The 26,013-nt window shown below is 38.7% G+C and overlaps 1 protein-coding gene across 3 annotated transcripts in view; it reads left to right on the forward strand.

Annotated features, from left to right (window-relative positions):
* The window catches only part of scaf8 (SR-related CTD-associated factor 8), a 63,559-nt gene that overhangs the window by 2,785 nt on the left and 34,761 nt on the right, over positions 1 to 26,013 (forward strand). Inside the window, exons 2-3 of one of the 3 annotated variants that reach the window (XM_051646182.1) lie at positions 6,432 to 6,515; positions 16,210 to 16,304. Coding sequence is in view for 2 of the 3 variants with exons in the window: in XM_051646179.1 (XP_051502139.1) it covers positions 6,432 to 6,515 (84 nt within the window). In the remaining variant the exon portion in view is untranslated. Of the gene's footprint in view, positions 1 to 6,118; positions 6,252 to 6,431; positions 6,516 to 16,209; positions 16,305 to 26,013 lie in introns of those variants that run through there. The other 2 variants (XM_051646181.1, XM_051646179.1) reach the window with 2 other exon arrangements.

Here is a 26,013-nt window from a genome sequence, read left to right on the forward strand (position 1 = left end):
GGCAAATGGGTCTTATTACAGCAGACGCGATAATGACGGTAATTCCTGAAATATGCTATTCATGCCATATTCTTTATGTTGGCTACACCTCCAAAACAAACTTAGAACAGTTAAGCTGAATTACTTTATTGCTATTTTGTACAAATCAAATTCACATTGGCCTACTTATTAACATGACAAAACAAAACTTTGATTACATTTTGAATCAATTGTACACAGAAATCGAGCAACGTGACAAAGGCTATGTTCAGACTGCAGGCAAATCTGATTTTTTTCTCAAATCAGATCTTTTCAGGCAGACTGTCCGCACTATTAACGCAAGTGTTCAAATCAGATTTGCACATTCAGACATAACCAACCTATCTGCATGGGTTGCTTTGGTTACGACGTAGGCGTACCCACGTGACGATGCTTTCAAAACAGATGCGGGAAAAATGGAGTGCATCATCTCGCTCTCCAAATAAGCACCCTGTCCAGTCGCGGTGCAGAACTCCTCTGTCACACAAGAAAAACTCAGTGACGGAGGAGGCTGGTAAATATTGTGATGGTCCGTGCTGCAGTCACGACCGGCTTATGAATACTTACGGCATTTCCATCATTGATTTTTTTACGGCATCGTTGTGTGTCGCATTAAGAATGATGCAAAAGACCATTTGAAATCCAATTTGAGCAGCCAGAGCATCCGGACTGAGACGCATCTGAAAAAATCTGATTTAAATCGCATTTGAAACCACCTCCCGATGTGGTTTGAATCAGATTTGGAAAAATCAGATTTCATGTGGTTTTTTGCTGTCCAGACTATCAAAACTCATCTGGATACATTCTGGATATGCAAAAAATCTGATTTTTAGTGGCAGTTTGAACATAGCCAAACTCTCCCATTACAGTGACTGCTGTCACTCACTGCAGGTTTACACTGTTTGAGACATGCATTTCGAAGTGAGCTCGATGACGCTCCGCACAAAGTTCTGCACTCTCGCGAATGCTCTCATTAAAAACAAAGCTGTCTAATCAGCATAATAAATCAGTTATTTACACTGTGTCTATGCCTTGATTAGAACGGGATCCTTTTAGCTTTGTCGTGTTGCTCATTTGCAGTGTATTTAACGTCTACGTTCAAAGTGAGCAGTGCAATATGCAATGAATCCAAAATAATTCCAAAGTGCTTTTCACTCTTGTTCTGCAGCTTCTTTTCAAGTGTCAGGTGATGTTTCTTCAGTATTAATTTTCGTGTACCACACGAACAGAGCTAGAACATAAAGCAAGCATCTGGGCATTCAGACGGTTTAAAACATGCGCATTAGGATCAGTTGTCATTACAGATAGGGCGGAGGACTAATCTAAGTGGCTCTGACTGGCCATTGCCGTTTCATTGCTCAACAGACATGTTAGTTATTTGTTAGAATACTCAACCACTGCAAAAACAAGTTGTAAATAGAAACCATTGATGCAACAGGAGCAGACTTAAATTAAACGCTGTAATTGTCAGTTTTCACGATTTCATAATCGTGGCAGCCGTAATTGCAATTCATTTTTCGATTAATTGTGCAGCCCTACATGCTATCTGCGGTTTTCTTGGCTACAACTTCCATAGTTTTAATGAAAAATTCTGTTACAGTTAACTGGGATAAATGTTAGTAAGGGTGTAGATGTGTAAAGTCTTATAACTGATGCTGGAGCTGAGCAGGTGTTTCTCTTCCCCTCATTAGTGCTGTTCAGAATGTTCAAGATGTTTCACAAGGTTGAACTGCTCCATAGTACTTTAAAATAGCAAATTCTCATGTAAAATTCAAATGGGTCACATGTGCAACGATATCGATGGAAGCCCGAATTAAGCCGCTCTGTGTTTGTCCCGAGAGCTCACATTTTAAGGAGTGCCCGGTTGATGCGTTCGTACGGATCCTGTCAACGGAGCTCGCATTTCGTGGGAAGCCTGGTTGACACGTGTGCATGCCGCAGGGATAGCAGAGCACAATTTCGCTTCAAAGACCCCATGCACATCCGTGTCCCACATGAAAAGCATATTTAGCGCTCATTAAGTCAAATGAATGTAATAAGGTTGCTTCATCGCCTGCTGGAAATGTGTACAGATGTGGCTGACATGAGATTATTTTATTTTATTTTTTATTTTCTCCCCAATTTGGAATGCCCAATTCCCAATGCGCTCTTAATTTCTCATCTTGGCATAGTGACGCCTCAATCCGGGTGGCGGAGGACAAATCGCAGTTGCCTCCGCATCTGAGACTGTCAATCCGCGCATCTTATCACGTGGCTTGTTGAGCGCGTTATCTTGGAGACGTAGCGCATGTGGAGGCCAGCGCTATTCTCCACGGCATCCGTGCACAACTCGCCACGCGCCCCACCGAGAGCGGGAACCACATTATAGCGACTATGAGGAGGTTAACCCAACGTGACTCTACCCACCCTAGCAACTGGGCCAATTGGTTGCTTAGGAAGCCTGACTGGAGTCACTCAGCACGCCCTGGATTCAAACTTGTGACTCCAGGTGTGGTAGTAAGCATCTTTACTTGCTGAGCTACCCAGGCCCCCTGACATGAGAGTATTGAAATAAAGGTACATCTTAAAAAAATGTCTATATCGATATTTACGCATTGCATCGATAACATTGGATCGTTGGTCATTGGAGCGATGCTTCATTACACCCCTAGAATGGGTCACTCTAGACTCAAATTGACCTTCATGATGTGAATTTTTTTCACAGATAATTGTTTTTTCATTTAACCCATTTTTTGAGTTCTTGGGTCAACACTTTTCCTGAAAAATCAGTGTTATAGGCTTTGAGAGGTCACATTCTTGAAACGTAATTATGGAGAAACACTAGTTTCACACAAAACTGGATTTGTGAAAACTTTCACAGATTGTTTTTACTCAGTTTGATGGCTTTGGTTTGTTGTTGACATAAAATTTTGGTATGGATGATACGTCAACTAGCTAGTCATTTTGTTTAACCCTTGTGTAGTGTTCAGGTGATTTTTGACCCATTTTGATTTAGTTTCTTAAATAGAAATTGTATCCATCTCGGCGGGCCAAGGCTTGGTTACTTTTCCTACATTTGCCATCTGAACACTCAAAAAATTGGACTGCATTCAATGAGTTCAGGCCGCATGACAAAAAAAGTAACACTCGTAGTGTTCCAGGTCATTTTTGACCCACCATAGGAAATGAATGGGAAAGACTAAAACACAGAGCAAAAACAACACTAAGCCTATAACTGATTTTTCAGGTAAACTGTTGACTCAAGGATTCAAAAAAAGGGTTAAATGACAAACTGATCTGTGAAAAAAAATTCACAAATCAGGATGGTCTATTTAAGCCTAGTGTGACCTGTCTAGTTGGTCATTTTGTAGAATTGTAAGAAGTTTATTGGTTTTATGGCTTAGTTTATGAATTATTAAAAATGCCAATATGCATGAAACCATCAAATCAAATCAATCTGTGAAAGTTCTCACAAATACAGTTTTCACTATAATCATCATTATCATGTGTTTCAAGAATGTGACCTCTCAAAGCCTATAACACAGATTTTTCTGATTAAGAAATTTAAGATTTTTCATAATAAGCATACAGTTTAATGTGGAGCGGTTGCTGCATCAGGTGCATTGACAGAGTGCTTGTGCCATTTGATGTGCAAGAGTTGTTTCTCTCCGGCGCATCACTTACATTTTACTGCTATTTTCTGTTTTATAATGTAAACGTGTTATGAATTCAAAATCAGCCACGTATTTCGCAAAACTGTTTTTACCACAAGCGAGTCTCCGTTAAACTCTGCGCAAGCGAGAGCGCACATCCACGTCAATCAAACCGATCGCAGTGGAGAAAGGAAGTGCAATCATTTTGATTAAACTGTCCAACATCATACCACAATTTCAGTTTTCATGTAATCGATTGTGCAGCTTTCACAGATGTCAGACTGAAGTTTCAGCAGTCAAGGTGTGCCGGGTTTTTAAAGCGTTTTCTCTTGCTCACGTAAGCGCATGTTATACATTGAGTCTTTTCAGCACGAGAGTCAATTTGCACAGGGTTTACAGATGATTGTACTATATTAAACTGTATATAATGCTGAATATAAAGTATAATAATGCTAAGGGTCCTGATATTTGAAAGCCCTCCTGATAATGCCAAATGTAATATCTGATTTCACTAGTAAATTTATACTATGGCAAACATTATTTTATTGGATAAGCATACCCAGTGTTTTGAAAAGAGTAGTTTAGAAATTGTAATCAGTGAAAATACTATTTTAAAAACTATAATATTAAAAATACTTCAATGTTTATAATCAGTGACAGTGTACAAGCATATGTATCTTACATAATTATGTATTTTTCAGCTGAGCAGAATTATTAATATTTCAATTCACGTGCCACTATTTATTTTATTTTTTTGTCCCACTCCTTGCCCTATGGATCATTTTACTCTTTAATGATGAGCACTTTTTATTAAGTTTTACAAGTAAAGGAACTGTTTCGCAAATGTTCTGAAAGTAATAATAATAATAAATTCAAACGTAACTTTTCATGATTCAAGCTTTGTTCAAAGTTTTGTGAGAGTATAGAATGAGTATATGATGTCATCTGAATTCACAAATCAGGAAGAATAACATGCAACATTATTTACATGTCTACTACAGTGCATAGCTGTAATCCATACGATTTAAGTGGTTTAATCCATGTCTTCTGAAGCGACCCAGTTGGTTTTCTGTTTCTGAAATGTGTAGTAGTTCAGTGGTCGAGGTGGCGCTGCTCTGCTTGCAACCCGGGCTCGTGGTCTGCTGCATTTATTTGTTCGTTTGTTGTTGATATTGTGTTTGATACTGTCGGACTAAGTACTGCAGCGTTGCTTAATGCTGCAAAAACGTGCCAAGGTTCACATGGCAACGATCATTCAATTCGTTTGCTTGGCGCTCATCGTATGGGGACTCTTTACACCATGCCAGACATTACCTGCGGGCATGGAGGCATGGTTACCTATCAGTTACACCCGAGATGCACTGCTTGCACTTCGCTCGTCTTGGACCTGCCTGAATGTGTGAGGCTGCAACCTGAATGCAACAGGCAGTTGCACGAAAGAGGCAGGCGAGGCGGAGTACGGCAGCGTCTATGACGACGAGGAAACAGACCTCCCTTGCCTTCGATGATACTGTGCAATGCAAGATCACTGCGAGGCAAAATGGAGGAGCTCCGCGCTAACACCAAAGCATGTTTCGAGTACCGCACCTCAAGTTTTATGTTGTTTACGGAGACCTGGCCTACACCAGGGTACTCCCAATACTTCACTGCTCTTGAAGTCGAGAGGTTCTTGCTTGTCCGAGCAGAAAGGAAAAACCGAGGTGGCAGTATGGCTGTGTATGTGAATAATGACTGGTGCAAACAGTACACAATTGGAGAAACAACCTGCTGCCCCGATGTTGAGGTTTTATGTATCCTCCTGAGGGAGTTCGCTAGTGTTGTTATTTGTGCTGTTTACGTTCCTCCCAGCGGGAAAACAGCAAGAGCATCAGCTGGCATTGCAGTCTGTATTCATCAACAATTACAGCGGACACCGGACACCCCTGTTTTTTATCTTAGGTGATTTTAACCACTGCAAACTCGAATTGTCACTGCCTGGGTTCGAACAATATGCGAAACACGGGGTAATAGAACCCTAGATATGTGCTACGGAAACATCAAGAAGACCTATGTGGCCAGACCTAAACCCCCTCTGGCCAATTCTGACCATAATACCATCCAACTAATTCCCACATATAAATCCATGCTCAAACACAGCAAACCAAAGGTGAAAACAGTGACTTTGTGGTCAGAAGATTACATAGACTGAAAGAAAGCTTGCTTTGCACAGACTGGGATATTTTTAATGATACAGATATTGATGTGACTACACAGATGATAACGAGCTATATAAACTTCTGTGTGGACAGTGTACTCACAAAAAAGAATGTAATTATGCACCCGAACAATAAACCAAATATAACTAAAGATCTAAAGGATTGCATTAATAGGAAAAAGGCAGCGTTTAGAAACAAAGATTGACATGGGTTTCTATATGGGACAATAAAGTACATTTTACCTTACCTTAAACACAGTCTAAAAATATCAACCGGTTTCTCCGAAAGGAATCGACTCCAACGTTTCGAGTCGATTCTTGATTCCCAACACCTCGGAATCGAGGAATACATTTTTTTTGGAATCGATTCCCAGCCCTAATTAAATGTAAACCAAAATCAAATTCAGGTTTGTATTTCTTGTGTCCTAAATTGTTTAGCAGTAAATATACTGTGACAATATGACTACAAATATATTGCAAATCCACAAATATAAACAAAAGGCATCCAGCATGTCATAAGTTTTTTATGACATAAAAAATAATTGACTTAAATAGTAAACTACAATATTTTTCCATGTGTTTTTCAGCTGTACTCACTGAATGAATACAAGCCACCGATCTCCAAAGCAAAGATGACCCAGATCACAAAATCAGCAATTAAAGCTATAAAGGTAAGTTACATAACAAGGTAACATAATATCAGGTCGAAGTTAATATGGAGCCTCTCAACCCTCCATTTCTAGATTTATCCCCCCTAAGATTATTATTATGTATATATAAAGCAAATAATGATGCAATTTATTATTTTCCAAGAAGTTTAAGTATATTTTGCTTAAGTATAAGGCCATTTGTAATGAAATATCTACAATGGTATATGAATGGAACAGTAAATGTAGGCTTATGATGAAGCAAACATGATATAAAGATTGGCCAGAATAATATGTGTGGTTTATTACAATCCCTAAAGAAAATCTACCAACCTCTGAAAAGTTGTAACTTTTTTAATAGTTTCAGATTTCAGAGAACTGCAGTTTTAAGAGCTGTTACCTCTGAAGGGTTATGTTTTTGTCATGAAATTGTGCTAATATGCACAAAATTAGCCTTTTTTTTTTAATACAAGGAGGCAGCCTGAAATCTCATTGGTCTTAGTGGAGTCTACACAAACACAGACATTAAAGGTGAAGTATGAGTTTTCTCCGCCAATAGCATCGCTGTAACAGTACAAGGATGGGCAAGGGGGCGGCGGGAACTGGCTGAACAGTCAGCGTAACTTTTTATGTAAAACTCAATAGAAACACACACACATGCATTGCGGCCGCGTGCATCTCTCTCTCTCTCTAACTGGTGCCTCCGGCTCCCCTTTATCTCGCTCTCCTGCTGATCGTCTGATTCAGCGCCGGCCGTGCACAGCCCTGCCATGCCCCCCTCCTCGTCACACTCCTCCCCCGCCCGATTCAGGCTGGGGCACCACCGGACTGACTTCTCTAGAGGGGAGATTCTGCCCTTCCGGCCGTTCCGTCAGCCGGTGGTCCACACGCCCCCCCCCCCTCCTGTGAACCTGGGGGAGAGACGAGGGGAGGTGTGGGGAGAGGGAAAGGGTGAGCGGAGACACAGAGAGAGAGAGAGAGAGAACTTGTTTGCGGCTCCTGGACGCACTCTCGTCCAGTCCTCAACCGCTCCTCCGCCCTCTGGCGGACGCCAGCTCGCTCCTCCCCTGGCGGATGGCAGTGAGTCCTCCGGCCCCTTCTTTGGTGGCTGGCAGCGAACCCTCCGTCCCCAGGCAGACGGCCGTGGCTGCTTCCCTGGCGAATGGCAGCGGCAAGGACTCTGCGACTGCGAATCCCTCCTCCCTCTCGTGTTTCAGCACCACTGTAACAGTATAAGGATGGGCGAGGAGGCAGCGGGAACCGGCTGAACAGTCAATGTAACTTTTAATGTAAAATTCGAAAAACAAATATACACACACACACACACATGCAGCGTGGCCGTGTGCGTCTCTCTCTCTCTCTCTAACTGGTGCCTAAGGCTCCCCTTTATCTCGGTCTCCCGCTGATCAGCTAATTCAGCGCTGGCCGTGCACCATCATGGCCCGGCCATGCCCTCCTCCACAGTCACCAACCAGAATTGCAAAAACAATGACTACCTTTACATGTGTATCAATATTCCTCTTTTAATCAGAGTATGGCAAAATTCAGTTTGCTGATGTGTGATGTAAACACGTCAAACCGATTGCCTGATTCCTTTTAAGCCAGTTTTCTGGTGCCCAAAATTCGGATTCCCACCCCTGGGATATGCTTGTTTTGATGAAGCATTAAAGGAACAGATCACCCCAAAATTTATCATTCTCTCAGTATTAAATCCACTAATATACATTTGAAGTCAGAAGTTTACATAAACTTAGGTTGAAGTCATTAAGTCATTTTTTTAACCACTCCACAGATTTAATATTAGCAAACTATAGTATTGGCAAGTCGTTTAGGGCATCTACTTTGTGCATGACACAAATAATTTTTCCAACAATTGTTTACAGACAGATTGTTTCACTTTTAATTGACTATATAACAATTCCAGTGGCTCAGAAGTTTACATACACTAAGTTAACTGTGCCTTTAAGCAGCTTGGAAAACTCCAGAAAATGATTTCAAGCCTTAAGACAATTAGTTTCTGAGGTGTACTGAATTGGAGGTGTACCTGTGGATGTATTTTAAGGCCTACCTTCAAACTCAGTGCCTCTTTGCTTGACATCATGGGGAAATCGAAAGAAATCAGCCAAGACCTCAGAGAAATATTGTGGACCTCCACAAGTCTGTTTCTTCCTTGGGAGCAATTTCCAAATGCCTGAAAGTACCACGTACAAACAATAGTATGCAAGTATAAACACCGTGGGACCACACAGCCATCATACCACTCAGGAAGGAGACACATTCTGTCTCCTAGAGATGAACGTAGTTTGATGCGAAAAGTGCAAATCAATCCCATAACAACAGCAAAGGACCTTGTGAAGATGCTGGAGGAAAAGTAGACAAGGATCTATATCCACAGTAAAATGAGTTCTATATCGACATAACCTGAAAGGCCGCTCAGCAAGGAAAAAGCTACTGCTCCAGAACTTCCATAAAAAAAAGCCAGACTACTGTTTGCAAGTGCACATGGGGACAAAGATCTTACTTATTGGAGAAATGTCCTCTGGTCTGATGAAACAAGAATTTAACTGTTTGGCCATAATAACCATCGTTATGTTTGGAGGAAAAAGGGTGAGGCTTGCAAGCCAAAGAACACCATCCCAACCGTGAAGCATGGGGGTGGCAGGAGGGACTGGTGCACTTCACAAAATAGATGGCATCATGAGGAAGGAAAATTATGTGGATATATTGAAGCAACATCTCAAGACATCAGCCAGAAAGTTAAAGCTCGGTCGCAAATGGGTCTTCAGAATGGACAATGACCACAAGCATACCTCCAAAGTTCTGTTGGAGGTATGCCTTAGCACAACAAAGTCAAGGTATTGGAGTGGCCATCACAAAGCCCTGACCTCAATCTGATAGAAAATTTGTGGGCAGAACTGAAAAAGCATGTGCGAGCAAGGAGGCCCACAAACCTGACTCAGTTACACCAGTTCTGTCTGGAAGAATGGGCCAAAATTCCAGCAACTTATTGTGAGAAGCTTGTGGAAGGCTACCCAAAATATTTGACCCAAGTTAAACAGTTTAAAGGCAATGCTACCAAATACTAACAAAGTGTATGTAAACTTCTGACCCACGGGGAATGTGATGAAAGAAATAAAAGCTGAAATAAGTCATTCTCTCTACTATTATTTTGACATATCACATTCTTTTTTTTTTTTTCTTTTTTTTTTCCTTTTTCTCCCAATTTGGAATGCCCAAGTCCCAATGTGCTTTTACGTCCTCGTGGTCGCGTAGTGATTCACCTCAGTGTGGGTGGCGGAGGACGAATCCCAATTGCCTCCGCGTCTGAGATCGTCAACCCGTGCATCTTATCACATGGCTTGTTGAGCGCGTTGCCACGCATATATCATATACATCGATCAGCCACAACATTAATACCACCTGCCTAATATTGTGTAAGTCCCCCTCGTGCTGCCAAAACAGCACCAACCCACATCTCAGAATAGCATTTTGAGATGATATTCTTCTCACCACAATTGTACAGAGCTGTTATCTGAGTTACCGTAGGCTGTGAGTTCGAACCAGTCTGGCCAATTTCTGTTGACCTCTCTCATCAACAAGGCATTTCTATTCATAGAACTGCCCCTCACTGGATGTTTGTTGTTTCTGGTACCATTCTGAGTAAACTCTAGAGATTGTTGTGTGCGGAAATCCCAGGAGATCAGCAGTTACAGAAATACTCAAACCAGCCCCTCTGGTGCCAACAATCATGGAACTGTCAAAATCACTGAGATCACATTTTTTCCCCATTCTGATGGTTGATGTGAACATTAACTGAAGCTCCTGACCCGTATCTGATGATTTTATGCACTGCACTGCTGCCACATAATTGGCTGATTAGATAATCGCATTGTTGATTGTTGGTGCCAGACGGGCTGGTTTGAGTATTTCTGTAACTGCTGATCTCCTGGGATTTTCACACACAACGGTCTCTAGAATTTACTCTAAAAGTCATAATTTAGTCATATATAATAATTTTCCACCCTGTCTCTGGCTTTCTGTCTAAAAAGGTCAGTTTCAAGCTCTCTGGCCCTTTAAGACTTCAATGTAAATGCCCACTGTTCTGATTGGCTAACATCGTTTAGCCCTTCCAATACAGCCATATTTGAAAAGCAATCTGAAGAAAATGAACAAACTCCACACAACATTATAAAACTACATTTCAGGGTTAACACATAACATACACCCTGAATATATTAAAATGTTTACTCAAGCAGCACCATAAACGCTCAATCAGTCATAGCATATGAAATATTCACGAATAAAATGTTTACTTGCGTTTTTGCGGTCCAATAGTGTTTTAAATGCCACCTCTTTAAATAACACTTCCTTTGCAAAGCTTGAATTATGTTGTGACTGGTCACAAGCAATCCACTCTCATCTGAGCCAAAAACATACAATCCATGCTGAAATGTTCTGAATACGCAAACATAATACAATCCATGGTCAGCCAGCTTCAACAGGCCAAAACAGAGATGCTGGTCTTCACAGGAGTGACATATCACACATCTTCCATGTTTGTTCACACATACGACTGAATGCGTTTCTCCTAGTCAGTGGCCACAGCAGAATGAGATGCGTTTTTTTAAAAGTTGCGATTGTACGACTCTTGAAACGCAGCACACATCGCCAGAAACGCATTAAAAATATCAAAGACATCCATATAGTGCATGTTTACAAAAGCCTATTAACACAGATGGGTGCAAAAACGTTCCAGAGCGCCTTCAAAGCAGCACAACAGCAAGAGAGCAAACAAACAGCAAGATGAAACGGAATGGGTGTCTTCTTTTTAGAGTATTAACTTGATATGGCATCTTTAAAAGCGGTGCTCTGTCAAAGACATTCATCGTGTAGAAAACATTTAAATCCAGATCCTGTGGTGTCCTGTGTAAGTCCCCTTTGGTGTAATCTCTCATGACAGGCCCATCTCTCTCCTCTTTCACCTGTGTGAGTGTGGCTGTCTGAGCACCAGTGGGCAGGGCCACAGGTGCAATGAAGAAAACTAGGCGTTGATGTCTTGCTGAAGAGGCAGTTGTATGCAGATATTTGGTCCTTGTGACGTCACAAGTTCCACAAATTCCAAATGGCCCATTTCTAGAGCCTGGTTTAAATAAATGATCTTTTTCTTTTGAGGAAGTTTTCAGTTCTGAAATTTACAGGTTGTTTTTATAGTACGATGACCTCTTATATGTCAAAAGATCAAGGAAAATTTGATTCCTCAAGTCATGACCCTTTAAACTTGTGTGATGCCTCTTCAGTGCTTTGGTTGGTTCTGGAGATATGAATCACAAACATGTGGTAGTAAATGGAAAGTCTTAACCTAAACCTAGCATCACGAGGACATCCACTGGCAAATGGTCATTTTTACATGCCAGACATGCAGGCAATAACATTCTCGCATCTCATGCATTCAAGTGGATGGTGCTTGAAATTATTTTTAATTCTATTTATTAAGATGTTAATGAATAAAGCTTCACCAGTTGTGCAGTTGTGCGGGAAGTTTGGTGTTTTTGAACAAATCCACCTGCCCAGAGTCTAGCAACAGTAGATTGGATTTGTTTTTGTTTTTTACGTTGAAAGAAATTATTACCTCAATTGCAATCTGCAATAGCAAATACCTTTATTATGATTTATAAAACAGTTGTATAAAGACAATTTTTTTTTTTTTTTTTTTTTAGAGATTGTGTATGAGAACTTTGGTACTCGCCGATACCTGTATTTTAGTAATGTTGTAATTTTCAAGTACAGTACAGTGGGGCTGATGATTTTAGGGTAGCATGCATTTTTTTTCCAAGATCTGTTAACTCCACTATTAATAACAACAAATACAGAACACTCGCTACAGCTCATTATTTACTCTCATTATGCATTGAGATATAGAAAACAGAACCATTAGTTTAATCCTTTATTACAGTCATTTACAACTCCATGCAGTTGTATACATTGTGGGATATCGTTTTTTGACTTGTTAAAATTTGGATGACATGACGCATGACGTGAGCTCCGTTGTCTTCACTCACATTGGTTGTCGCTGCCAGAAGTCATTCCTCGTTTGTATAAAGTCAAACATTTCCCGGCTTTATCGTATCGTTGGACACGCCCACATTGTGTCGCCAACGGTTGCTGTCACTTATGTCGCTGGAAGTCGGCAGCTCTCATTAAAAATGAATGAGATCAGGTTGCTTGGTTGCTGCAAGCTGTCTGTTGTCACAGGTAAAAATTAAAATATAAAACAGTTATTTCAAACAGTTAAAATATATTTACATATCCTGTATATATATTAGCATTATATATACATATAATGTGTGTCTTTGGGAGTATCGAATTTTGAAATATCATAAACCAATATAAATTACTAACAATATCAAGACAAAACTCAATATTTCAAAATCTGAAACATTGTTTTCTGTCCATGTGATCATAAATGAAATGACCCATCAAACATCAAAATCTCTGTTGTTTTTTCCTTCACAGTTTACATGGTTCGCAAAAGGTCCTTGAAGTGCTAAAGGTGGTAGAATTCAGCTTTTAGAAATTGAAGTACTGGAATACCTAAAAAAATAAATAAATAAATAAAAACATTCCCTTTTGTTGAGTAGTGTTTGAGATTAAAGTGGAACATTTCTTCCGTGTAACGTGCGTCCATCAATGATGAGATCCATGCACTCCACGTTTATTGAATAATGTGTCTTTTAATATCCTTTCTGTTCTTAAAAGTCAGTTGTTGATCAAAAAGAAAAAAGAAACATTAATTTTAATCACACATATCACGGATGCTTGAAATAAACAAACACTCCTCTCTCCTTAGTTGTTAATATTTGCTGAACCAGAACACTGTGAGAGCTTTGTTGAACTCAAAGTAACAGTACCATTTTAGCGCTTATAATACAAAGAAATGTAAATAAGTAAAAGTACTTGTAAATTGTACACATTATTTCAAACAGTGACAGGTCATATCACTATAATATATACAATTTCATGATATAATACAGGGCTCCAGACTGCGACTAAAATGGTCTCAAATGTGACAAATAATTGATTGCGACAATTATTTAAAATCTAGTCACCACTGGCGACAGTCGGGTTGTTTGCGTTCATGTGCGGTTTCGTCGGATATCATCTTGTGAGTTATTAAATACATCTTAAGAGCGCGCACCACCAGTGTGTCTCGAGCCGCTTTTCAACCATTCTGTTTCTGATGAGCTTGCTGCACCAACAAACCCAGCGCGAGAGAGTCGTGACCAAATGACTCTTTTGAACGGGGTCTTTTTCATGAATCACCCGAAAAGAACTGAGGGTGTGTACTCAGGAGCTCAGGTTAGCAGTTTGAATCAGATTCACTTTCTCAGCGAATCATCTGTCAGTGTGTTCACAAATGGGAGCGCAGACATTTCAAAATAGAAGTCCCATGTGTATTTCGGGCTTCTTTAAAATTAAAGGTCCCGCACTACTTTATATACACTGGGGGCCAAAACTTTGAAATAATGTACAGATTTTGCTCTTATGGAAAGAAATTGGTACTTTTATTCACCAAAGTGGCATTCAGCTGATCTCAATGTATAGTCAGGACATTAATAACATGAAAAATTACAGTTTAAAAAGAATCTTCAGAACTTCTTAAACTACTTCAAAGAGTTCTCATCAAAAAATTCTCCACATGCAGCAATGGCAGCTTTGCAGATCCTTGACATTCTAGCTGTCAGTTTGTCCAGATACTCAGGTGACATTTCACCCCACACTTCCTGTAGCACTTGCCATAGATGTGACTGTCTTGTCGGGCACTTTACGCACCATACAGTCTAGCTGATCCCACAAAAGCTCAATGGGGTTAAGATCCATAACACTCTTTTCCAATTATCTGTTGTCCAATGTCTGTGTTTCTTTGCCCACTCTAACCTTTTCTTTTTGTTTTTCTGTTTCAAAAGTGGCTTTTTCTTTGCAATTCTTCCCTTTGCGAGTCTTCTCTTTACTGTTGTACATGAAACTGGTGTTGAGCAGGTAGAATTCAATGAAGCTGTCAGCTGAGGACATGAGGCATCTATTTCTCAAACTAGAGACTCTGATGTACTTATCCTCTTGTTTAGTTGTACATCTGGCCTTCCACATCTATTTCTGTCCTTGTTAGAGCCAGTTGTCCTTTGTCTTTGAAGACTGTAGTGTACACCTTTTTTGGCAATTTCAAGCATTGTATAGCCTTCATTCCTCAAAACAATGATTGACTGACGAGTTTCTAGAGAAAGCTGTTTCTTTTTTGCCATTTTTGACCTAATATTGACCTTAAGACATGCCAGTCTATTGCATACTGTGGCAACTCAAACACAAAGACAATATTAAGCTTCATTTAATGAACCAAATAGCTTTCAACTGTGTTTGATATAATGGCAAGTGATTTTCTAGTACCAAATTAGCAATTTAGCATGATTTCTCAAGGATAAGTTGGTGGAGAGATGTCTAAATTTTATCAAAAATGACTTTTTTCAAATAGTGACGGTGCTATTTTTTTACATCAGTAATGTCCTGACTATACTTTGTGATCAGTTGAATGCCACTTTGTGAATTAAAGTACCAATTTCCTTCCGAAACAGCAAAATCTGTACATTATTCCAAACTTTTGGCCCCCATGTATACATATGAGATCCGCTTTTGACACTTAGGACAATTGAGGGACTCATACACAACTATTACACAAGGTGCAAACATTCATTGACGCTCAAGAAGACAACACACTACTATATGCATACTATAATTTATGTAAATATCTGCTTATGTAGATTCTGAAGGGCAGTACTAAATAATAATGTTAAAATGTTTTATCGCTTATATTTGTATAAATTCTGAAAAGGGTGTGAACACTGAGTCAAAAGGGGAATGCAAACTTATCTTCTCAACTACATATACTGTTTATTAAACCTCCGATTAATGGGTTATCAGCTGACTTCCTTTTCTTCTGCTTTCTATCGTGTTTCTGAACAACAGTCTAAATCGAGCAATTATGATTTGGCGACTAAAAACAGTCATTTGGCTCCTTAATGTTTCAGTTAAGGAGCCAACGGCTCTAAGTAATTTTTTTTTTTTCAGTGTGGAGCCGTGTAATATTAAAGGAATATTCTTTGTTCAATACATTCCTTGTTAATTGTCAGCATCGACAGCATTTGTGGCATAATGTTGATTACAACAAAAATCTAATTTGACTTGTCCCTCCTTTTCTTTAAAAAAATAAATAAAAAAAATGGAGGTTCCAGTGAGGCACTTATAATGGAATTGAAAATTTTATTTTGTGGTAATCAATATTATGTCACGAATGCTGTCGATTGAGCTTAACTTGTATTAGTATTAATATAATAATATTCCCTTGAAATCACTTGTTGAGTGCAGTTTTCTTTCCTGTGTTGACATATTTCCTATGTAGTTGGCATCACAGCCGTGAGTCATGAAGGATGTGGTACAGTGGGTGGAGCCATGCTCAATCTAGAGAGTGTTTTATTAATAAAATTAAAAATATATATATATATATATATATTTATTTGCAAAATATGTGTTATTTTATCCGTGACCCTCTATCAGGAATTGAATTGTTTTGGTGTTTCTGGGACATTGCCAATGTTGCATTGTTGGTATATTGAACTCCTATTATATTGCTTGTTTTTCTTTGAATAACACCTCTTTCCCCTTCCCTCAGCAGCTCTCCCAGCTCCCCCAAAGCACTGAAAGTCAAGCAGGAGGATGGGGCGAGAGAGAGTTTCAAAGAGATAAGGGAACCCCTAACCAGCTTAGGTAGGAGATGGGCTGTTTCAAAAAGAGGATGGAAGAAGCCATATGAGAATTGACTCAAAACGCTCTTTCATGTAGGCAGGAGGTCTAGAAGGGGCCCTTAAGGTTCCCAAGCTTCATGTCATCACACCTGTATTTAGCAATGAAGAGCGGTGAAGAGTGATGACTTGGAAGGAGTTTTTTTTTTTTTTTTTTTTATGGAACTGCTTGGTTTTATGCTTGCAGGTGTTTTTAGTATCTCTTCTTGGTTTTATATGACAATTTGTCTGGAAAGGTCTTTTAACTTGAGTGTATGGTGATTTAAAAAAAAAAAATTCGAAAGCTTTAGGCGTCTAGTTTGCGTTTGACAAAGTGACATGAACTTAAGAGTGATCACTGCTAAATAGCATATGTTAGACGATGGAAGTACATTTTTTAACATTCCTGATAATGAATGCACAAAATCTGGTCAATTGTCAGTCCATGATGTGGTGAACAGAGCTGCATCATTACGACAAGTAATTATTGTCGATCGTTTCTCTTGATATTGTAATTGTGATTTAATAACTTCCATTAATTGTATTTACATTTCAGATTCTTATTTTTGTGTGAGGCATCTGCCTGCCATGTTCTTTGAGGCTGCACATCTAAAACAAGCAGAAACTGTGTCCCTGAACTGCTTTAATGCTTTAATGTTTTATACATCACATTTTTAGATTTTATTTAAAGGTGCACTCAGTGATTTTTTTTGCTCATGTCATCTTGGACTTAGTGACACCTAGTGGTGTGGATGCAGCATCATTCAAAATCAAAACAGTTTTAAGTTACAGATGCCATTGTAGAAATTCACTATTCACAATCAGCCATGATTAATTTAATCAAAGAGTGAAAATGTCCAATAACATGATGGTTATTGAGATTAAGCGAGTAGTATTCAGCTGGTCATGTGATTCTAAAATGGCAGCCCCCATGAGGGGACCCTCTCTGTGTAGAATAAAACAGCTTTTATAAGGTTAACAATATGACCAGAGTCCTCATCTCATGTGTGTCATGATTTTATACATATGTTTCAAAATTACAATTCATTTCTTTAGGAGTAAACCTTTTTTTAATGGGGGGAAAAAAATTACTGAGTGCACCTTTAAATAAAGACCTAAGTGACCTAAGTGAAAGTGCCTAATCGGTAAACCTCACATTGGTCCTCTGAGCAGCATGGACAAAACTGTTGTGTGTTGAATAAATTATACAAAAAGTGAGCAACACGACAATACTATAACGCTCACCAACTGTATGCACTCTTGTGATTGCCCAAATTATATTCAATGAATTTGTCTACACTACAGAATAGATTTCTTAAGTGTGTCTGCACCATGTCAATTGTTACCGGAGCATTCTAGTTTAGTCACCTCACTTGCTTGTAGTATATATTGGGTGTTAACACCGTCATGGCAAGCGAGAAACAAGACTTCTAGTGAATTCAACATAATAAAACATTTCTAGCGTTTCGCTTCGATTCTAATGCTTTTTTAAGTCTCAGGTGATGTTTCTTCATTACTCATTTTCATGTGACGACGCGAACGCACTGAGAAAAAAAATGGGGATACGATGCAGGTTGTCCGAGTTATTAAATCATACTAATTGTGATCTACACAACAAAATTGTTTTTCTCTTCTAAACTTTTTTTTTTTTTTTGCACTCTGTTAGATTATGTAGGGTGAATGTGAACCAGTCAAATCTGTTCAACAACATAGGCAAGGGAATTTAGGCAGGGGATTTGTAGTTCACAGCACTCTTAGCTTGGGACTAAATGCGGAGAGTAAAAATATTGAAATTATGTGTTGTTTTATGATTTTTTGAGCAAGATGTGAAAAGGGGAGACTTAAAAGTTTTTAATGTTGTTATTTTAGGATTTAGAACCAATTCTGTTACGCTGGGTTAACATTGTGGTGAAGAGTGGAGCTTTTTTTTTTTTGGGACGGATACACAAACAACATGCTGTATGTTGCTTTACTCCAGAAGCAGTTACTACTTGGCATTTGGCATGCTAATGTATTCTGTTGCTAGCTTAAAGTTAGTTAACTAGTATAACCTTATAACATAAATCAGTAATGTGACACTTTGAGGTTACTTAATTGGGGAAATTATGTTGAAATTGCGTGAACAAATTGTTTTCTGACAAAGAATTAATGAGCTAAACCAAGAGGAAAAAATATGTTGATGTAACTTAATTGATTCATGTGGAAGCGATGTACATGATTAAATCATGTGAATTCAAAGCATTTTTATTTAGTGCAGAAGTTAGTTGTGCATCTGTGGATCAGACTTGAAATTGATTAATAATGACCTGCTACCGCAATGAATTTCGTAAGGCCTGTAGATTAAAGGCTGTTGTTTCGCCATTTTATTAATCGAAAATAATCACAGTTACAATGTCAAGGGAAATAATATGCAATTATGATTTGTCATAATTGTGCAGCCCTAAATATGGGTACTCTGGTCAAAAGAGAATTAAGGTCAAATCCTGTGTTGGTGTTTTGATGATTTTCATTTGTTTTCAGTGTGGATTGTAAGATAATGTTGCTGATAGTTGCTGTTAAGTTCCGTTAGAAGCATCAGACTTCAGACAAACCTTTCCACAGATTTGCCTTAAGATACACATTTGATCGTTGCAGTGTAACTCTGGGGATTTCCTCGAATGTTGAACCTATGAAGGTGGTGCATACATTGTGCTGGTAGCGCTGCTTGTGCTACCTGCGCTAGATTATCATGGCCATGATTCATAGAAAAAAAATCTTAAGATTAATGCCCAGAATGCACAATGCAGAGATAATTAAATATGTATGTCCTTGGTTAACTTGGTCTGCTTCTCTGGCCTTAAGTTCATATGTGATGCTTTTGTGCAAGTTAAATACCTTGACAAACGAGCAGGTCAAACTTTCTACCTTGAAAAGGAGAGTCATCAACAGCTATGATTTAAAACAAAAGTGATATAAATATAACATTATAATTTTAGACCAATGGACTCAATATAAGTAGATGAACTTAGCAACTCCCATCATCAGAATGTCCCTCTCTGCAGTGCTTACAAGGCTTTTTTTGTTGCTGTTAAGAATACATAGGTGTCAGTTAAGTGATGGTACTACTGCGAGTGACTTTTAAATTTGCCTTTAGCTCAACTTTTTCAAGACATCCAAGCCCAAAATCAACTCCGTTATAGACCATGTGAATGGGCATGGGATAAGGCTAAGGTATACTTGGTTTTACTGCATGTCGTTATGACTCAAGCATTGTTGAGTATACTTTCAGAGTATACTCAATTTACCTTAAGCCCATACGGATGTGTTTGACACGTGCACTATGACTACTTTGTGATACACACTATGCGCGAGAGATGGAGGCACGCGGAAAACCGATGCATACTTTAGCCTTTAGGCATGGGTCAGGATGGTTGACTAGTCATTCAACAACTCACTTGTCTGACTTGATAAATATTTGTTAGCAGCGGTGCTTTAAAGGGGGTGAATAAGATTTCTGTTCCATTTTGTTGCAGTTGCTGTATGCGTCCTATGTGAACGCCCCCTAAGGAATGCATCTGATCAGGTTCTGATGGACCAAATAATCGACTAGTAGATCAGACAACCCTTCGACTAAATTTTGAAGGAAAAAAAAAAAAAGAAAAAAAAAATATATATATATATATATATATATATATATATATATATATATATATATATATATATATAATTGTGCACATCTCTTGAATACTTGGAAATGACTGCAATGATCATTTATGACAATGCAATAGTTGTGCAGCTTATTAACCACTTGAAAAATTTGGATCATATTGGCTGGGTACTTTTTGGGCAGTACCTGCGATCCAATTGATTGAAGTTGGGGCAGCAACATCACGCAATACTCTGGAGAGGATCTGGGGGGCGTATACACAGGATGTGTTTTAGCATTCAAAACCAACTAGACTGTGTCAGGGTTTCCGTGGGTCTTAAAATGTCTTAAAGTCTTAATTCGCCCTTCCACAAATTAAGGCCTTAAAAAGGTCTTAAATCGGAGCAACAAGTCTTAAATTCTTAAGGTCATGGCATTAAATGTTGCATGAGGGATTGTTTTCTTGTTACGTTTAAGTATGACCAGACGTTCCGGTTTACCCGGGACAGTCCCGTTTTTAAGAGGTGTGTCCCGACAGTTCTAAAAGAGAAAAAAAAAAAAAATACTTTTTATGTTCGGGTTTCAGCTGGTTGGCTCACTGATTTTTTTCTTCTTAAATTAATAATCCTCATTGCCCTTCTTGCTAATGTCTTTGGTATCATTTTCAGCGAAGAGAAGCAATTTCATCTGAAAAATTCGCTGAAATGTACAGTATCTGGTTGGCAATGACGTCATGCACTTGCCGCTCGAGCTCTGTCGTCCGGTCAGTCAGTGCAAGTAGAAATGCACCAATAAAAATGCTTTTCAACAACGAGCTGAAAGAAGCTGATCCATTTCTTCGTGCAACACATGAATAAGTAAGCGAGGTGTTTTCTGTCACTATTAATGTTTATTTCCCCACGAGCACGGAGGTAAATCAGACAATGTCACATTCAGACTGCTACACTGCACTTTTTACATAGTACAAGCACTTAAATGTTGTGATGTGGGGATTATATTTTGAATTTTAGGTTCCAGTGATGTGAATTTTGTGTTAAAATGTGTACCTGGCATGACAAGTGACATCATATGGATAGAATAGGCTAAATTTAATTTGTACATTAAAAAAAGTTAAGATGTGGTTAAATCGTGAAAAACAAAATCTAAAATAAAATATACTTATTCACAAACCATATAGTCAATACAGTTAAATGCAGAAGTTTGCATACCCCTTTTGTTTTTATAAGTTTTTACACCCCTTTCAGAATGTTTACAAATATAAGAGATAAAAGATGATATTTTCTATGTAGTACTGCCCTTTAAAAGCGACATAACGCAAAATGTACTTTTATTTACACAAATCAACCTGTTCAAAAGTTTGCATCCCCTTGTTTCTTGTATTTCCTTCTTGAGCATCAACGAATGTTTGCACCTTTTATAATAGTTGTGAATGAGTCCATAAGTTGTCCTAAGACCCTGTTTTCACCTGGTATTAAGATGAGTTTTTGGTGATCCGATCACATGTGGTCAGCACTAAATACAAGTCTAAACAGAGGTGTAAAATGTTTTGTAATCGGATCACAAAAACTACATATGAATGTGTTCAAAAACGCATGTGAATGCAACACATTTGAGGTGTAAATGCTAATCCGTCCTGTATGCGTCCCGGCAGCAGCCCTCACCTGTCATCAACCACTGTGCTAAAACGAGTTTAATCTTTGCCGGTTACGAGCGGTTTTAAAGGGCAGATACACACAAGCATGAGAATTTCACTGATCATCTTCAGCTCAGGTTAATACAGGAAATCCACTAAAATAATGGACATTTCTGCTCAGTGTTGCTTTTTTGGTTAGATTCAATTTCTTACATTTAATTTAGCTTCATAATACCTGCAGAAACCCTGCTGAGTGCAGCTGATGGGGTCTTGATGCAGGGGTCCTGAGATGTGTTTTGAAAAATACAGCTGTTTTGAACTTGACACGATGTCTTTAAGCACCGTTCATGCTCTAGATGCTGAGAACACTGCTAGCCGCATTGCAAAGGCAAAAGATGTGCATGTGCTTTAACCAACAATTAAAAAATAGTGCAGAATAGTTTATCAAGTACCTGGCTGATTCATCTGGCAAGTACTCAAGGAGTCAAAATCAACAAAATGCACATCCCTACCATAAAGTGTTAAATGAAAATAAATGGGAAAAGTATTGTAATTATATTTTTTTTCTCAGTAAATTACAATGAAGCATTTTTCTTTAGGAAGTTTTGTCTCGTTTTTAATTTCAGTTTAGCACAGTTAGACTAGTGATTCCCAACTGAGGGTACGTTTATGTGATTTTTCTATGTTGAACCTATTTAAACAAAACGTCTTAAAAATAATAGGGATTAGGGATGAGTAAAAATATTGACTTTCCAATTAATCGCAATCTCCATCTGAATGGTCCTGATATCGATTCTTAAAATACCAAGATCAATCTTTTACTCTATCCAAAGTTCAGCACCAAGATCCTTTCACTGTGTGTTGAAAGTAGAAGTTTGGTTTGAGCCATTCCATGTAATGCTCTAAAACGAGATCCACACAATCCATTTGTCATTGAATAATGTCTCTTTTAATACCCTTTCTGTTCTTTACAGTCAGTTTAAAAGTTTAAAGAGCACCTATTATGGTTTTTCAGATATTACCTTTCATGTAGTGTGTCATATAGCTGTTTGTGAATGTAAAAAAGTCTGCAAAGTTTCAAAAATCAAAGTGCATGACAAATGGAGTTATTGACTCCAAAAAGAACGAACCGATTCTGAACACCTGAAATGAGTCATTAGTAATTCCAGACTGACTTCCTGTACTAACCTACGTAATTTGGTAACAAAAAACCCACCTCTGGTCTTCATTGACTGCTCGCAAACAGCTTTGACCTGCCCTCAAACACTATACACTAAGCTGTAGACCAATCACAACAGACTGGGACATCTGACCAATCAGAACAGAGTAGGCTCTCTGAAAGGAGGAGTTTAGAATGAATCCATTAGAACGGATCATTGAACGAGTCGTTTTTGACACTGGAGAAAAAAGGTAATGCTGCAATTTAATTTATGAGCAAATTAAAGTGTTTTTTGACCTTGGATGCATGTAAATCTATTGTATGAGACCTTTAAAACAAAATTATGCACGTTTAAAAACCATAATAGGTGCTCTTTAATTCTGATTCACACATAATACAAATGCGCTACAGAAGCCTTGCGACTGCACTTTTACATGACCTGAGCCAAAATGACACTACTGTGAGATGCTGCTGCCATTCTTAAAGAGACAGATTGAGCACAATAGTACAAATTATGCCTATAAACAATAAACATACACCGATCAGCCACAACATTAAAACCACCTGATTAATATTGTGTAGTTCCCCCACGTGCCGCCAAAACAGCACCAACCCGCATCTCAGAATAGCATTCTGATATGATATTCTTCTCACCACAATTGTAAAGAGCGGTTATCTGAGTTACCTTAGACTTTGTCAGTTCGAACCAGTCTGGCCATTCTCTGTTGACCTCTCTCATCAACAAGGCATTTCTGTCCTCAGAACTGCCGCTAACTGGATGTTTTTTGATTTTGGCACAATTCGGAGTAAATTCTAGAGACTGTTGAGCGTGAAAATCTCAGGAGATCAGCAGTTACAGAAATACTCAAACTTAAATACTCCGGCACCAACAATCATCCATGCGATTATCTAGTCAGCCAATTGTTTGGCTACAGTGCATAAAATCATGCAGATATGGGTCAGGATCTTCAGTTAATGTTCACATCAACCATCAGAATGGGGAAAAAATTTGATCTTAGTGATTTGGACCGTGGCATGATTGCTGGTGCCAGACGGGCTGGTTTGAGTATTTCTGTAACTGCTGATCTCCTGGGATTTTCACACACAACAGTCTCTAGAATTTACTCCGAATGGTGCCAAAAACAAAAAACATCCAGTAAGTGGCTGTTCTGTGGATGGAAACACCTTGTCAGCAGAGAATGGCCAGACTGGTTCGAACTGACAAAGTCTACGGTAACTCAGATAACTGCTCTGTACAATTGTGGTGAGAAGAAAAGCGTCTCAGAATGCTATTCTGAGATGCAGGTTGGCGCTGTTTTGGTGGCACGAGGGGGACCTACAGAATATTAGGCAGGTGGTTTTAATTTTGTGGCTGATCGGTGTAAATATGCTGGATGGAATACATGGAATTTGAACATCTTTAAAAAGCTAAAATGTGACATGATGAAAAACTAATGATAAAATGTAATTTGTACAAGTAATATTTCATATTGTATGAAGTTAAAAGGTCCCCTGTGTAATAACACCATTAGCTGAGAGAGAATTTCTTTCATTTGTATGCAAAAGGGACATTATAACTAAAATATACCCAAATTAATCAGAACGGAATCAAATGGAGTGCTTGTAAATCAGAATTGAATCAGGAAATCTTTATCATTACCCAGCCCTAATAGGGATGTCAGTAGATCAAACCAATACTGATTGATCTTTAACAATCAATGTTAATGATAACATTGATATTTAGTCTTTGGTACTCATCTTTGGTTTTGTGTCGATGAAGGGGTACTTGACCCTTACTAGTGCTGAAGACAAAAAAGTTTGGGAAAAACTGAGCTGGATATGTTTCAACTTAAGTTGCTCAAGTAATCAGTTTATATAGTGGCTGGGTGTTTCAAGGTGAAATGTTATCTTGTTGTACATACTAATTGCAGTATGATATTGTTAGTAGTAGGGCTGCAACTAACGATTATTTTGATAATCGATTAATCTAACGAATCATTGCGATTATTGCAATAATTAATCATTAGTTAAAAGGTTGTATTAAATGTGCTTTCTAACAATAAAGAGGACAAAATCATATTTTAAAAATACCTCTAAATGACATTCACTGAATTAAAGGAAAAATAACTTTTTATTAAGTTTAATTCATTAAAGAAATTCACTGCAAAAAATCCTGTTATCAAGTATTTTTGTCTTGTTTTCCACTTAAAATTGTCTAAAAGTTTGTAATTGTATTGTATTTTTTTCACTTGTTTATACTTCTGCGAGTGCGGTAAAGACAAAATATACTTATATTCAAGATCTATTCTCTAAAAGCAAGTCTAAATATCTTATATGCTGCTTATCAGGTGAATGCATCTTTTTTAAATGATTTTTAGATATTTTAAAATATTTGTCTTTTTTATTTCTCTCCCCTTTTCTCCCCAATTTGGAATGGCCAATTCCCAATGTGCTCTAAGTCCTCGTGGTGGTGTAGTGACTCGCCTCAATCCGGGTGGCGGAGGACCAATCTCAGTTGCCTCTGCGTCTGAGACCGTTAATCCGCACATATTATCACGTGTCTTGTTGAGCGTGTTACTGCAGAGACTTAGTGTGTGTGGAGGCTTCACACTATTCTCCGCGGCATCCACACACAACTCGCCACGCGCCCCACCGAGAGCGAGAACCACATTATAGCGACCACGAGGAGGTTAACCCAACGTGACTCTACCCACCCTAGCAACCGGGCCAGTTGGTTGCTTAGGAAGCCTGACTGGAGTCACTCAGCATGCCCTGGATTTGAACTTGCGACTCCAGGTGTGGTAGTCAGCGTCTTTACTTGCTGAGCTACCCAGGCCCCCCAATATTTGTATTTTTAACATTATATTCAACATTCTCTGATAAAAATTTTTTCTTCTGCGGTATAGCTGCTAAAGAAAATGTACATTGTTTTAGATATTTATATTGGAAAACAAGCCAAAACAAAAACTAATCAAAAATGTATTTTGTTGCAGTGTATAATGGGGCGTAAACTACCCTCTCTCACCTTTCTGTTCACTTCAATCCATCTTTAACTCACAAAAAAACTAACTCTTATATTGCCAGTTTTCTTCACGATAAGAAATGCACAGTGACGCATATACTATATGATACAGTAAGTCACGAGCCATCACGTTATGGTCTGCCTGCAGCAAGCACACGTGAGGGGGACGAGCATCCCTGCGCCAGAGTGTGCATCAGCCGGGTGCAGTTTCAATCTCTCCCCCTTAGATCGGAACATTCGCGCAACTCATAGAAGA

The sequence above is a fragment of the Myxocyprinus asiaticus genome, chromosome 20 (assembly GCF_019703515.2).
Source record: "Myxocyprinus asiaticus isolate MX2 ecotype Aquarium Trade chromosome 20, UBuf_Myxa_2, whole genome shotgun sequence".
NCBI lineage: Eukaryota > Metazoa > Chordata > Actinopteri > Cypriniformes > Catostomidae > Myxocyprinus > Myxocyprinus asiaticus.